This window comes from Stegodyphus dumicola, chromosome 9 (genome assembly GCF_044657685.1).
Source record: "Stegodyphus dumicola isolate Sdum_Otavi_A_Nest chromosome 9, ASM4465768v1".
Taxonomy (NCBI): domain Eukaryota; kingdom Metazoa; phylum Arthropoda; class Arachnida; order Araneae; family Eresidae; genus Stegodyphus; species Stegodyphus dumicola.
This window is the reverse complement of record NC_140776.1, coordinates 83,116,180-83,132,757: the sequence shown is the minus strand read 5'-3', so window position 1 is coordinate 83,132,757 and position 16,578 is coordinate 83,116,180. Positions and strand designations below refer to the sequence as shown.

The 16,578-nt window shown below is 33.6% G+C and overlaps 1 protein-coding gene across 3 annotated transcripts in view; it reads left to right on the top strand.

The window, feature by feature from the left end:
- LOC118200294 (potassium voltage-gated channel subfamily KQT member 1-like) overlaps positions 1 to 16,578 on the top strand; it is a 640,573-nt gene that overhangs the window by 500,777 nt on the left and 123,218 nt on the right. For all 3 annotated transcript variants that reach the window (XM_085823702.1, XM_085823701.1, XM_085823700.1), the window contains exon 3: positions 1,337 to 1,463. In XM_085823702.1, coding sequence (XP_085679828.1) covers positions 1,337 to 1,463 — 127 coding nt within the window. The remainder of the gene's footprint in view (positions 1 to 1,336; positions 1,464 to 16,578) is intronic.

The following is a 16,578-nucleotide window of genomic DNA, read 5'->3' as shown; positions in this document are numbered from 1 at the left end:
TAAAAAACGCCCCTTTGGACGTAATTTAAAATCTGAAACATTTCAGATTTTTTTAGATTTTTTTTTACTGCAGACGAGCGGAAACAAAGTCATCGTTCACACTTTCAAATAATTTTAACAAAGTGCGTAAACCACATTTGGCGTTATTATGGCTCATAACAAAATATGCCAAATTTCAAAACGCACCAGTATGTAAATTCAAGTATATCCTAGGAAATTTTGCTAAAAAATCTCTAACTTTTTGCAGGTAAACTTAGAAATACATCTACTTTAAGATGATGGTAAAAATTTCATAGGTTATAATTCAAATTTGTTTTCGAAAATTTTATAAAAATTATTTAAAAATATAAATTTTAAAGATAAATCTTAAAAAATGGGCGATTTTTTTTGGGGGGAATGAACCTAAATTTCGAATTCTGGAGGAAGGAATCAAGTAAGGTTAATTAAAAAAAAAAAAAGAGATATTAAGAAATATATATCAAATTCATTAACACGGAGAAGCTAAAAAATTTGAAAGGTAATTTTTTAAAGCCTACCTTAAGTACTACGAATATCTATAACTCTTGCTTCCTAATCAAAAACAGGGTGCGGGAATCTCACTTACTACCATACTAATTTAACAATCAGTTACTTCACTTCCTAGTCGTATTCTAGGCAAATAGAAGCGAGGCAATGCTAACTACTAATCACTAAAGCAAAATAATCAACTACGTCAATCATACTTTAAGCCCCTCCTCCTCCTCATCATCATCATCACCTCCTCTTTATTTACACCGAGGTTCTTTGCATTTGTTGAGAAGAGTTGCTGTGCCTCAGAAAACAGAGCAGTTCAATTGAAACTTGGCTGATAAAAAACGCTAGAATATAGCCGTAGAACCCATACAGCTAAAAATATTAAATGCAAATTACAAAATTCAAAGTTAAGTCCGTCATACAGGAAATATGTTTTAAAATGTAAAATCATCATTAATTTTGACCTATAAACAAACATATGCATAAATTTGCCTTCTTATGGATTTCTGTTGAATTCAGTACTTTGGTGATGAATGGAAAGCTTTTTATTCAGAGCATGTTTTCAATAACTTTTAATTAGATCAAGCTGTATTTAATATGAAACTTTTACATCCAATGAAAGACACAGAATTTAAAAATTTTGAAGTATCAAAAGGAATCATTGTAGAAACACCTAACCATAGGTATTAATTACATCCTAATTAATTATTTACTTGTGCTAATGTGTTAACTAAGCTTATTAGTGAATCACTGAAATTTTTAGCTTAAATCTTATGAAAGATACGTACACTTAACAGCCTTTTATATCTCTCCCCTTTTATAGGAGATAGTCATGGTGGTCTGGTTTACGGTCGAATTCTTCCTGAGACTTTGGTCTGCAGGCTGCAGATCCAGGTACCAAGGCTGGATTGGTCGTTTCAGGTACCTTAGGAGTCCATTCTGTGTTATCGGTAAGACCTGAAAAAAAATCAATTATATTTATTTCCTATTAAGCGTTTTAGTTACTATATTTTTCTGTGATATTATTTCTAAAGATCTTTCTATAATTATTTTGTTACATCTCATCAAAGTAAGTAACTAATAGATGTAAAAACAAGATACGTAAAATCTAGTTTCAAATGATTTCTCTAGGTAGTTTAGCTCATTCTAAACAGCGCTGGACGTTACTGTTAGGGGTTACTTTCCAGTTTTTATTAAGATGAGTTAAACGTGAGCTCGAGAAGTCATGCACATTAACACATTACAAGTAATAATATTTCCGAAATTTATTGAATCAAAAACTTACCATGTAAGCTGTTAGAGCCGAAAGATCTTTCCCCCAAAGTTTGTTGTTCTTTTAAGAAAAGAACTTACTTTTTCTTAGGTTATTTTGTTACTGAATCAGCATGCCGCCCCTTACATCCGGAGACTAAACTTTCTTCGAGACATTCCAAGCATCCTTGACCATGGAGTATACTTGGATAGTGTGTCATTCGCTTGGGGTTTACTGTGATAATATTGGCCTTAAATTTTTGAAACAATGTGAAGGTAGTTGCTTTAAATTAGTGTAACAATATTCGGCCCTACTTATGTATTACCCAACACCTTGGCGCAATTGGGCGGCTTTTTATCGATGAAATGTTAAAAGTTATCGGTGGTATATTGGTTTTTGGGATTTTCTTTTAAAACGATTCCCAGACCCTCGATGTTTATCGTTAAGTCGGTAAGCATTATCAACATATGAAAAGAAGGCACAGCTTTAGTATAGCCCACCTGGAATTTTAAACAAAAAAATATCACCAAGAGCGGCGATAAATGATATGATCTGGTAACCCATACTATTCGCCAAACGCAATGTAAACAAGAGGATGGAATTACGGTTACAGCTAATTTAGTAGTCAGTTACATTTATTCAATTTCAATACAAATTACCGACATATCCGTTTACTCAAAGTTTAATACACGTGCCCTGTATTCTTACTTTTCCGGTATAGATTTCTCTTAAAATTTGTCTCACGCTGCGTTGCAGGAGGAAATACAACATTTTAAATTAGAATTCTACTAAAATTAATATCTAAATACATAATTCGTAACACTGTTATTGGCGATTGTTTAACGCTCAGATACCGTGAATACTATTTTGTATATATATTTTTGGCTACTTGAGGTGATATTTTTGCGTTTAGTTATTGCTTGCTCTAAAACTGCTGTTAGTGATGTTGTAATTAAATATCAGGAGATTATAAAGGAAAATTTAAGGTGGGAGTTTTCAAACAAGCGTAAAATTTTGGGAACAGATATTTTATGTATGAATTAACAATAGAGTATGAACGTTTTAGAGGATTTTTGATGGATTGTCGATTATTGAAGGATAACGTTTTCTGTGAAAAATGTAAGCTACCATGCTGATTAGTTAGTCAGAAAAAGTCATTGAATGGTAGTATTTGCAAGAAATGTACGGCTGAGAAATCAATTAGGCTAAGATCTTGATTCGCCTGTAGTAAGCTCAATTTTTCTAGAAACTTTTTTTTTTTTTTTTTTTTTTTTTTTTTTTTTTTTCCAACGCGAATCAATGGAGTTGCTTATGCGCGAATTTCTGCAATTCTCCGATTTCTTTTAAGTGAAAGAAGATTTCTTAGTATATGAGCAATGCAGAGTTTATTCAATTTCTGATTTTTAAGTAAAAAGAGATCGCTATATACATGGGCAAAGCCAATGCAGTGCGCAATTCCGAGGTTGTGCACGTGCCTAGTTTGTGCAATTCTAGGATGTTTTTTAAGTGAAAATAGATCGATGTGTACATGAGCAGAGCCAGTGTAGTGCGCAATGCCGAGGTTGTGCGCGATGCCTAGTTTGGGCAATTCTAGGATGTTTTTTTAAGTGGAAATAGATCGATGTGTACATGGGCAGAGCCAATGTAGTGCGCAATGCCGAGGTTGTGCGCGGTGCCTAGTTTGTGCAGTTCTAGGATGTTTTTTAAGTGAAAATAGATCGATGTGCACATGGGCAGAGCCAATGTAGTGCGCAATGCCGAGGTTGCGCGCGGTGCCTAGTTCGCGCAATTCTAGGATGTTTTTTAAGTGAAAATAGATCGATGTGTACATGGGCAAAGCCAATGTAGTGCGCAATGCCGAGGTTGTGCGCTGTGCCTAGTTTGTGCAGTTCTAGGATGTTTTTTAAGTGAAAATAGATCGATGTGTACATGGGCAGAGCCAATGTAGTGCGCAATGCCGAGGTTGCGCGCGGTGCCTAGTTTGCGCAATTCTAGGATGTTTTTTAAGTGAAAATAGATCGATGTGTACATGGGCAAAGCCAATGTAGTGCGCAATGCCGAGGTTGTGCGCGGTGCCTAGTTTGTGCAATTATAGGATGTTTTTAAGTGAAAATAGATCAATGTGTACATGGGCAAAGCCAATGTAGTGCGCTATGCCGAGGTTGTGCGCGGTGCCTAGTTTGAGCAATTCTAGGATGTTTTTTTAAGTGAAAATAGATCGATGTGTACATGGGCAAAGCCAATGTAGTGCGCAATGCCGAGGTTGTGCAATTCTCTGATATTTTTAAGGTGGAAATAGATGGATGTGTACATGGACACCGAGCTTTGATGTTTTTCGGGCGAATACGGATCGTTGTTTACAAAGGAAAATGAGATAATGTGTGATGACGAGCTGTAATGTAATGTATTTTATATGCAATGTTTAACATATCGTTTGTGTATTTTAAATTTGTATTGTTGTTTTAATTGTGAATTATATTTAAGACATCATTTTTCATTTAAATTGTATTTTAATGTTTTGGTTTTGATATGTTTATAATGCTTTCCGACTTACGATATATATCGATAGCCCGACGATCTACTCAACAGTAGCAAAACTGTAAACTTTGACCCTATAAGTAACTTTTACCTCATTATTATAATACGTAGTGTTTGCAATCGTAATCGCACTTGATAATATGAGTTCTTTGATAATACAGTGTCTCACAAAAGTGATGGGACACTTATGCTTTACAAAAGGAAACTGTAATAAAATAAATTAAAAAAACATGTAAAAATGTTTTGTGGGTGTGTTTCATACTTAAATTTAGTAACAATTATTACATCACATACATTTTCTCAAATATTAATTAATAAAAATACAATTGCTTAGAACGGAGCAAAAAAATGGTTCACATAAGTGATGGGACACCATTAGATACTACTACGTACTATGCAACAAAAATCGTCTGAAGTAAGCAATAAAAATATTTTTTGGGGTTTGTATTTTTACTCAAAGCAATTGGCAATAATTTATCGCAATCGTCTGCAGTATTTCTCTCCAGTTTGTTTTGGAATTTTTGTGTTTTTTATCTCTGTGCAACCATGAATGCTAAACGAAAAGAAACTTTGCCTGAAATTCGAAAATTAGTTATTAAGTTGCATATTGAACGTGGAAATTCTATTAGAGAAACTGCTGAAACCGTTAACCTGAGTCATTCAACAGGTTTTAATATCATTAAACGATATAAAAAGAATCATATGATTCAGGATAAAGAAGACCTAGCCGACAATCAAAGCTATCCAATGGACTAAAGAGAATTATCGTTTGAAATATTAAAAAAAATCCAAGAATGAGTGCTCCCAAAGTTGCTGCTGATTTACAAGCATTATATGGAGTAATTGTTAATCCTGAGACTATTGGAAGAGTAATTCGATTTGCTGGATATCACGGTAGAGCAGCCGGGAAAAAATTCTTCGTGAGTGAAAAGAATAGAAACCTCAGACTGGCTTTCGCAAAATCCAACATAAATAAGAATTCTGATTACTGGAATGAAGTTATATTTGCTGATGAGAGTAAATTTAATATATTTGATTCTGACGGTAAAATCTTGGTGTGGAGAAAACCCAGGAAAGACAATTAATTAAAATCGGTGCTTCAAGAAGAATAGGGTAAAATCACTCCAGAAATCGCAAAAAAATTAGTCGAATCCATCCCAAGAAGATTAAATCATGTTTTAAAAGTAAAAGGAAATCCAACAAAATATTAAAACCTTTTATAAAGTAAAATTTTTGGATAAATATTTGATGGAAAAGTAAGTGTCCCATCACTTATGTGAGCCATTTTTTGCTCCGTTCTAAACAATTGTATTTTTATTAAATTGATATTTTAATATTTTGAGAAAATGTATGTTATGTAGTAATTGTTACTAAATTTAATTATGAAACACACCCACAAAAAATTTTTACATGTTTTTTTTAATTTATTTTACTACAGTTTCCTTTTGTAAAGCACAAGTGTCCCATCACTTTTGTGAGACACTGTATGTGTGTGTGTATGTGAAGCATTGCTTAGTGTTCCTAATTTGTAGTATTTATTTTCTTATAATATTTTCTTTCATTGCGAGAAATTAAATTTTTCATTTATTTATGTGTAGAATTCTAGTATGCCTGCCTACAGAGAATATAATGTGATTTAGAAATTTAAGAACCTGTTTTTCATTAATGTGAAGTTCAAAATTTTTAGAAAATAATGAAAATTGTCTATTTACTGGTATATAAGGGATTATGTTGTTACGTAGCAAAATGTTAATTTGTAAATATGATAAAATTGATATGTTCCAGAGTATTAATTAAAAAAAACTTTTTTTTATTTGTATAAATGCTAAAGCTTAAAAATCTTTGAAAATATGGAAGCTGTATGAAATACAAGTATGAGAGACTGCGACGTTCTTTATCGTTGTAATAACTGGTAGAATTCGCTTACTGTATCATGATAATTTTAAATATAAACAATTTATTATACTTATTTTCAGTTACGCCTAAGCTCAGAAATGTAAATTTAAAGAATTTGATGTTAATTTACAATAATAAACAATTCATTATTTTTTTTAAAGAGAAAATACAAATTACACGTAGCATGGAGAATACATTGTGACGTCACACCAAATTATTTATTAAAGGTGAAATAGCTAAAGGTTTCCGGTATTGTTTTTAAAATTACATCCTTTTAACCTTAATCATTTTTATTAATCATTTCTTAATATTTCTTTCTCTTAAAACCGTGTATAATAGTCATAAACTTATTTCTATTATCCACGATTTCTGGTGAAATCAAGATGGCTACCATTTTTTTAAACACGGAGTTTCGTCGAAAATCTGGATGGCAACCATTTTTCAAAACAACGTATTGCTTTGGCGCCAAACCAAATTCGACAAACTTTGAAGGTGGGCTATACTAAAGCTGTTCCGAAAAGAAAACATAATTTAGTAATTTAAAGTAAAAATTGGAATTATTAAATAAGGATTACGTACATTGAAAAATTAAAATATATTATTTTATAATTCTTTCTGTAATTTTTTGCACTATTTTTTCAAGAACTATATAGCGATCTGTTTTCGCTTAAAAAACATCACAGAATTTTGGAGACTCGGACACAGTAGCTATCGAGGAAACACATTCCCTTTAGAAAATTTTCAGCAAAATTTTGTATTTCTGCAGAAATTTTGCCGGAGTTTCTTCGATTGTTGGTAAATTCTACAAGCTCATGTTTTAAAACTTAATGCAACAAAATATCACAATTTATTTTTAAAAAACCGTTGGAACTTGAAATGCAACAAAAAAAGAACGCTCACGAAAATGGCGGAGTTTTTCTTGACTGGAGGATTGTTATGAGCTTGGTTTCTGAAAGAATGGTTATGCTCATTGTTGCCAAAGTCTGGAGCGTTCTCAAAATTTGACGACTTCTACTAAGGTGGCTGTATTAATACGTCAGTACCTACTTAATTTAGAATATTAAATGACTAGCAAACTGTGGATACCTTATGTGATGTGCTTTTTCCTTTTCTCATACATAGTAGACCGCTTCTTTTAACACAAGTTACACCAGCCGTAAAAGTTGCTGATATAATTTTCCCCACGCTCTTTTCAGACGTATTTATACAGAATCATCAATAATTTTTACTGCGAGAACACAGAAGACAGAAATTTACCTTTTCTCATGACGGAAGACGGTGGGAGATCATTGATTATAATTTTTCCTCAATATATCTAGTTGCTAATATGCCTCACTGGTTTAGAACTGTGATTATTACAGTTCACATAAAACTTTCGACACTCCTTTTATTATCTCGCTGTTAAATACAGTTCTTTTTAGAAATGCATGGGTAATGGAATTCTGAACAAATCTAGAGGAGTTCAGGATCATTCAAAGTGTCTTATTTTGTTAAATTTTCAAAACACTTCTGGTTAATACGTGCTTCAAAAACCAAGAATGGAGTAGAATATGACATAAACGGCCTTATAAGAGAAACATTTTTGTTTCAGCTTGAAACTTCCTACGACGCGCTAAGTACCTTAGCAAGATTTTTGCCTCACGTTCAAGATCTTAAATCTATGCCCCTAAACACCTAGATATTTAACTTCTATTTTATAGTACAACAATAATTACAATAATTTTTATTTTTATAGTTTTCCTATATTGCGAAGTATTGGGGTATCTAAAAATGAAATAATATTTTTCTTGTTACTGACTTTTAGCTTTCAAATTTTAAATCATGTCTCCAGTTTCCGAACTGAAAAAGTATTACGAACTGATTTAAACAGTAGTCTTATCGACATATTGTGCCAAAGCTGGTTTAAGAAAAATCTTAATGTAAAGAGGAAAAGTGTGTAAACTGATCCTTGGGACACTTTTAGTTTATTGTTTACAATAAATTACAAATTTTATTGTTTGCAATAACATTAGAAACAATATTTCTTGTTTACAATAACATTAGAAACAATATTTCTTGTTTACAATGAAAGAAATATTATTTCTAATGTTAATAAAAGATTTTCTGTTGGTTGTATAGTTCTTGAACTGAATAAGAACAATTTAATTTAATAATTTTAGAAGTAAACAATGAAGTCAAATCTTGTCAAAAGTCTTTCTGTCGTTAAGAAAGAAGCAGAAACAATTTTGAAAGATTTCGTAACATATTTTGTAATTCTGCCAAACTAGTAAAGAGCTGAATGAGACCTGACTCCAAAATTAACTATGTTTCTAAACAGCGGTAATAAAATATAATTTAATCAGTGAAAATGACTTTTTTAAATAACTAGGAAGAATTATTTATCAAAGCGAAATGACAGGATCTGAACTAATAGAACAGTAGCTATTTGAATCTTAATGGTGGCTTAAACAAATTATATATAAATAGCAACAACTAAAATATTTATTCGTTTCTATAATATGTATTTATAAAATTAAGAATAATAAAATTTTCGACTATTGTTTGTAGTACGAAAAATCTTATGTATTACTTTAGTGGTAACAGAATTATTAATAAAACTTGAATGCTGTTGCTTAAGAAATAGAGTAAATAAAAAGTTAATTTATAGTCTTACCAAATCCTTGACTAAGAAATTTTACTTCATTTGATTCCCTATTTCTGTTGCTTATACTTTAAATCATCGTTGGCAAGTAGAAAGATATCAAGAGCAGTCACACAGCAATAGATAGTTACACAGAAATCAGATAACAGCTATAATTCGAACAGTGATGCATGCATATTCTTCCCATGTAAATAAATCTGCATACGTCTAGAATAAATGGACCCACAAATAAGCGGAAATAAGATAAGGTCAAAATACATGTCTAATTTAATATTTCAAATTTGAATTAAAAAGTTGAAAATATCTGAAAATGTTTTATTTGTAAGCCTTTATTTTAAAATTTTAAAAGAAACTGTAAACGAAGAATAATTACTAGAGTCATTAGGAATTTCTTGAAGTAGGAGACGTGAAAAATGTGCAATGCCTTCCCCGGGATTCGAACTTCAGACCTTCCGATTACGTTTCGGATATGCTGTCCTGTTACACCATGAAGTCATGCGAAAAGGGGGGGGATATCTCATATATTGCAGGCAAGACACCGTCTCATATGACTAAACTTACTGCTCATATCACTGGCCAAGATCGCAATTTATACATATATATGTGTGTGTGCAATGTTTTAATGCGTAGTCTTCATGGCTGAGGGTGAAGGCATACAGACGAAGCTAACAAAATTAAATTTTAAGAATCACCATCTTTATTTTTACACATATCCAATCATTTCTTTGGCAGACAACTTACTATTCGATCGTAGTTGAATACAATAATTTGTGTGTACACATGTTAAAAAGGACACATTACACAGGAAACACACAGGTTACACAGTAAAGCATAGCAGTGCCATGTTTGCAGAGCAGAAGTTCAACATGAATTTTTCAACATGCTGTACGTCTGTGATCTTTGTTTCGTAATCGATTTTACCCATTTCACACTGTTAACCAATTTAATTGCATCTTTGTTTTTAGCATTCGTAGACATCATCGCCACTTGGCCATATAGTCCGCAATAGCCAGTCCGGATACCCATGCCATCTTCCTTCTTTTCAACAATCGCTTTTTTTCACATCCCCGATGAATCTTAATATTTTTTCCGTGGCTTGACTCTTCGTATTAACATTCCTAAAACTTACTGTCGATTTAAGCGAAAAAACATAAGATCACTTGAAAAGTTACGATTATAGCACGGGTTAACAAATATCGTATGCCAGGCAAAACTTTTCGCGTCCCAAACAGGATGTATTTCAAAGCAGACGTATACTGAGTTAAGACTGTATATGTTCCTTTAAGGCATTATAGAGAGTGTTTTGATAAATAGGTTTAGTGTATATTTCATTATTAACATTCTATAATATTCACGTGTACATATTTTTATTAGGAAAAGGTCCCACATAGCTTATTACTAGCATACTAGTGTCTCAGATATTGATTATTCACTCATATCTACAAAACTTTGCATTAAAACTACTTTCAGAGTTGTAATAAAACCAGAAAATGCTAGAGTGCAGTTGCAGATATATCTTAAGTAAACTCAATCTTGATAATTGGCATCAGACAGTCATTCGTCTTTAAGCTGACACAATTATTTCATGTAAACTTCCTCTGTAAAACCTTTTTGCAAAAGACTTTTTTTGCGGAATTCCAGTTGATAAAACTTTTAAAAAAACTGAAATCTTTCAAAGAAAGCACAGTAGATGGATATATTACTTAAGCAAAAATAAGAACTTCCGTCATGTCTCTAGAATGAATTCAACTCACTTATTCAATTTAGTATTTAATATGCGAGACTTTTTTTTCTGAAATGGAAATCAATCATCCCTTGAAGAAGACAGAAGCTACTACAAAACTCGCAAGTTTTCTGGATTTAATTTAAAATTGGCGGAAGATTTGTTGAACACACATTTTTTTAATGTTATAAATTCTAAAATATTAAAAGCAGTCAAACAAATCAAGCAATAAAGTGAGTTCTTTCTCTTTATGTGGTGCGAGGGGCAAGGAAGATGATTATTGCTTGTTTTTGGCTTAACTAAAAATAGTTATTCAATTAAATCTACTGTACGTCTCTTGTCACTCATCTACAATTTCTAAGTTCAATACATTTTACTTTTACTAAAGTGACTTTCTCCCATCCTCCGTCTTCTAATTCTTTGCAGTCATTATAACTGACTAAATATATCTCATCTTGTTCTAGAAAGATATTCCTCAAAACATATTTAGTAGAGTTTCTCTAGGTATAAGACCTTCGACATCTTTTAATATGCAGCCCTTAAATTCCGCACTTCTGTTTAAAAAAAGTTCAAAATGATCGAATTTTTTAAGATTTTTAATAAAATCATGAGTGTCATCAAAGTGACACAAAAATTAAAAATGTAACCGCAGCAGAAAAGCCAGTTTGTTTCAGATATTACATTTTAAATGATTTCTAGTCTCAAAAAATAAGTCTGATGTTGCGTTAAAATGAAACTGATTGTTAAAATCATGTTATTAGAGAAACATTGGTAACGTGGTGTTACAGAAACCAACTTGCCATAGACTTCAGCCCAGGTTCAAAAACCGAAGCAGGTATGGACGTTTGTCAGTGTAAAAGCATGTGGAAGAAATAAACGAATAAAGGTTTAAATAATTTAAAAACAATAAGTTCAATTCTCAGTTATTTAAATATTTATTTTATTTTTAATAAATCATTTAGTTCATATAAACTAAAAACATTTAATTTTAAAATATACCTACCTAATTGATATTTCTATGATATTTAAAATTTTTTCTTAAAAGATATTTCAATGGTTATATTATCTATATTCTGTACAAATAAAGAAGTTTTTCATACAAATCTACAATTTATTCTAGTCTTTATAAAATTTGGCACACCTGACCTTCAAAACAAGAGGAAGGTGACTGTCTACGTAATATTTCTCAAAACCACCTCAAGGAGTCTGCACTCTTTATATACACATATTTTAAGTTTACACATATTCAAAGAAACTTTGATTAAAAACTAAATGATTTAAAAGATTTATTTCCCACTAGGCAATATATTTCCATTTCAAATTTAATCCGAAAACTCGGCGATATATAAAAGGTGTGTCTCTACCTAGCAAAAAATAACATATTTCTCTTTTGAATTAAAAAACTCAACACTTCAAAAGAAAAGTGTTGCCGCTGCCAGGATTAAAGCATTTTTATTATTATTGACCAAAGTGTAGGATATTTAATTTTTCTTTCAAATTTATTTATTAATTAACAACCTAAGCGATTTGAAAGCAATAAACACACATTCATTTCACTTAATTACTAGCTGGATTTGTTCAAATCATCCATATATGCATATACACTCATGTCCATAAATTAAGGATAATTCGGAGTCACGCGGAAATCGAAATCTAAAATAAATATATCACCTATAAAATCACTACACACATCTTCAAGAAACATATGCAAATTTCAGGAAGTAACCAGATAACACCGATGGTACGTCACAATGACGAGAGTGTAAGAGAATGATATATAAAGAATACAGGCAAAGAAGTAAAATTGTTCGCAGGCGCTTTATAAGCATTTCAGTGCAATAACCGAATAGTTAAGACACAAAGGACGCATTTGGATGATTTTTTACGTGGTAGAATTATCGGCCGTCTGGAATGTGGGCGCACCCAACTGGAAGTATCAGATGAACTTGGAATTGTCCAGAGTGTCATCTCCAGGCTTTGGCAACTATTCCAAGATGATGGTAATGTGAGTAGACGTTACAGCACAGGTCGCCCCAGAGACACAACGCCGAATGAGGACCAGTATTTGGCAGTTACTGCCAAAAGAAACAGGCGGAGCACAGCCTCAGACCTGTCTCGTCAGCTCTCTTCAGCCACTGGTACGACAATTTCAAGACAAACCGTGTACAGACGCTTAGGGCAGATTGGTCTATATGCTCGTAGACCTGTCAGATGCGTTCCACTTACTGCAACTCACTGTCGCCTGCGGTTAGCCTGGGGTAGAGTTCATGCATTGTGGACACCACAACAGTGGGCTTGCGTGATGTTTTCCGACGAGTCCAGGTTTAGCTTGCAGTCTGATTCTCGCCGGACTTTCATATGGAGAGCTCCAGGTAGCCGTTACCGCCAAGAAAACATCATTGAACGACACTGTTACAGTGGTGCATGAGTGCTCGTTTGGGGTGGAATTATTCTGGGTTCCAGAACTGACCTGCATGTTCAAATTGGAACCATGACAAGCCAAATCTATCGGGACGTCATTCTGGAACATGTACGTTTCTTTCGGGACGCCATGGGCGCACAATTTGTGCTTATGGATAACATCGCCCTTCCTCACTGTGCAAACATCGTAAGCGAATGCCTTCAGTCGGAGGATATCACCCGTATGGACTGGCCAGCATTCTCACTGGACTTGAATCCAGTAGAGCACGTGTGGGACATGCTTGGCCGACGAGTTGCAGCCCGTCAACCTTCTCCTACATGTCTACCGGAACTTCGGAGAGCATTGCTTTTTGAGTGGTGTAATATCCCCCAAGATCAGATCGATAATTTGATACTCAGCATTCCTAGGCGTTGTACGGACTGTATTGCATCGTCTGGGAGACATACAATGTTTTAACAATCATACCAATCATGTAATATTGGCTTTTTGTAAATAGTTTTTTTTTTTTTTTTTTTTTTTTTTTTTTTTTTTTTTGTAATTTGCCCCAGGGAGAAAAAATCGCTAATTTTTTTAATAATATCAAACAAATAGAATCTTTTTTTGCTCTTTATCTTTTATTTAATAAATAAGCTTTACAAATAAGTCAAATTTGTTTTGCTTCTAACTCTTCCTTTGCCTGATTTTGCATTATCCTTAATTTATGGACATGAGTGTATATGTGTGTATATATATCTCTCTCTGTGTATATAATAATTAAGAGTGCTAATTTTTTCCTTGCGTTTTGTAATTCATAGAAATTTACAGTATTATTCAGATCTTGATGAAATTCTGTGCTCTTGACCTTCGTATCAAGAGAAAGGTCGCCGTTTCCATCAGATTTCGAAACACCATCCCACGGGTTCACACTCAGGGCGTTTACATAAGAACGGTGCATTCACAACAATATTACGCACTCATGACCATCTTGGATTCATGTTGCTGTTGTTGCGTTCCCGCTATCAATGGAAAACATGTGTGCTGAGCTAGAAATTCATAATGTTTTACAAAAAATTAATATTAACATTTCTAGATATTTTCAAGTTTAAAATCACGTCACCCATTTTACGTTCACGTCGCCGTTACTGCGTTACCACTATCAGTTCTTACTAATACCGCAGATGGTGCCATGTTCGTTTACTCTTGATAATAGTGTAGAACCTTTAAAGAAGAATTTGAATACGCTTTTTATCTGGTTTCCGCGAATATTTCGAAAACTGTGAAAAATATCAGTCAAAGTCGATGTTGATTTTCAGAAAAAAACACAATCGATAACAAATTAAGTATGAGTCAGATGACAACCGTCAGATGACGCTGCGTTAGTTATCTCGTTAGAAACGTGTCGAAACTTTACAGCAGAATTTAAATGCTTCTCTGTCGGTCGGCTTTTCATGAATCCTTCGAAAACGAGATTTCGAAATAAAGTATTTCCATCCCCCTAAATGAAGCCTCTTTACTTAACGTAGAGCCGGATACTTCAGCTAGTACTTTACTATAAAAGTCATGAGTTTTTTTAAATTCTCATATTTTAAGATTTAAAATAAGTTAATTTTTTAAAAATTTTAACAGTAAAAGTTTAACAGTCAGAAATTTTAAAAATTTTACAGTAAAAGTTTGAGAGACATTAGTTCGAATTTTTCATATTGCAGTCTATAATTATTTTTTTATTATTTCTATAATATAATGCATCATTATTATTACTGATCGATTTAGTGCATTTACATTTAAGTGAAATATAAATCAAAATAGCCACTAAGCAATTACACTGCTGGCCACCGGAAATGCGACACCCTGAATAAAGCTGAATAAATCATGCAAATAACATCAAATTTACTACATGCATTAGCGGAGGTGAGACATGCAAATGATTAGAATTTCACGTGAATTTCACGCGCGCCTGTGGCGCCACCTCAAAGCGCTATTTAAGGTTTGGAGTTTTCGTAGATTTCAAGTTCGGCAATTGTGATTTATCGTGGTTTTTTCAAAAAAAAAAAAAAAAAAAAAAACGATCAATTATGCCCCGTAGTAAACAGCAATCATCGTTTGATCAAGTATCCGAGTTCGACAGAGGAAGGATAATGGACTACCGAGAGTGTGGATTATCTTTCAGAGAAATCGGTAGTCGTGTTTGACGAAACCAAAAAACTGTAATGCGGATATGTGACCGTTGGATGCAGGAGGGTACGACGGACCGACGTATTCGATCGCATCCACCTCAGTGCACCGCTTCACGTGATGACAAGAACATCGTGCGCATGGCAGTGACGGATCACTCAGTCACATCACGAATCATAACACAGCACAATCAGTCTGTAACGCATCATCCAGTGTCTGCGCGTACCATTCGACGGCGTTTACAGTAGAGTGATCTGTCCGCAAGACGTTTATTGCTTCGTCTACCCTCGATGCAGAACCACAGACGTCTCCGCCGCCAATGGTGCGATGAAAGAAGGATGTGGACGACAAAATGGAATGAAATTGTCTTTACTGAGGAGTCACACTTCTGTCTGCAACACCATGATGGTCGGATTCGAGTCTGGAGACACCGTGGAGAGAGGAGGCTGAACAGCTCCGTTATGCACAGCCACACTGATCCTGCACCGGGTATTATGGTATGGGGCTGTATTGGATATCACTCTCGCACTCCTCTAATACGAATTGCCGGTACTTTAAAGAGCCAGTTGTTATTTCTTACATTCAAGGCTTGCCCACAGCCATATTTCAACAGGATAATGCACTACTACACTTGGCACGCATTATCCAAGCGTTCTTCATTAATCGCCAGATTGTATTGATTCTCTGGCCGGCTTGCTTTCCGGATCTTTCGTCGATAGAAAACATGTGGTCCATGGTTGCTGAACGATTGACCCAGATTACATCTCAACCTGCCACACCAGATCAACTTTGACAACGTGTGGAGGCTGCTTGGTCTGCTATACCCCAAGAACACATCCAAAGTCTCTTTGAATCAATGCCGAGGCGTTTAGCAGCGGTGATCTCCAACAATGGCGGTTACTCCGGCTACGGATTCTGGAAGAAACCACACTTCACAGAAGTCTATAAATTTAATCATTTGATACTTGGTCAACATGTTATCTAGTAAATAAATTTTGTTGTGCTATATCTTGTTTTTCCTTGTGTTGCAATTTGGGTGGCCAGCAATGTACTTCAAGTTGCTCATTTATTCAGGAAGAAACTGCAGAAAACAAAAGATGGCAGAAAATTTAATAGGAAATTCTGAAGGCTAGAGATATTCCAAAATACTCACAAGTAAATCTTAACAAGAAATAAGTCTGTAGAGATTTAGGCTTCAAACTGAGGGGCTGGCAAGCCAACTTCATTTTCATTTAAGGAACATTTAAAAATCTAAACATTTAGCAAAACTTTTGCAAATGTCATAAATTTTCGGCATTTGTTAAATAAGGCGAGAAAGATTCTCTGAACATCATATATTTCTAATTTTAATAGCCTAATTCCGTAAGTTTCAGGAAAATATTATTTTTATAAAGAAGTGTTTAAGTAAAACAATATCATGCTGTAATTAAATCTATATGTAT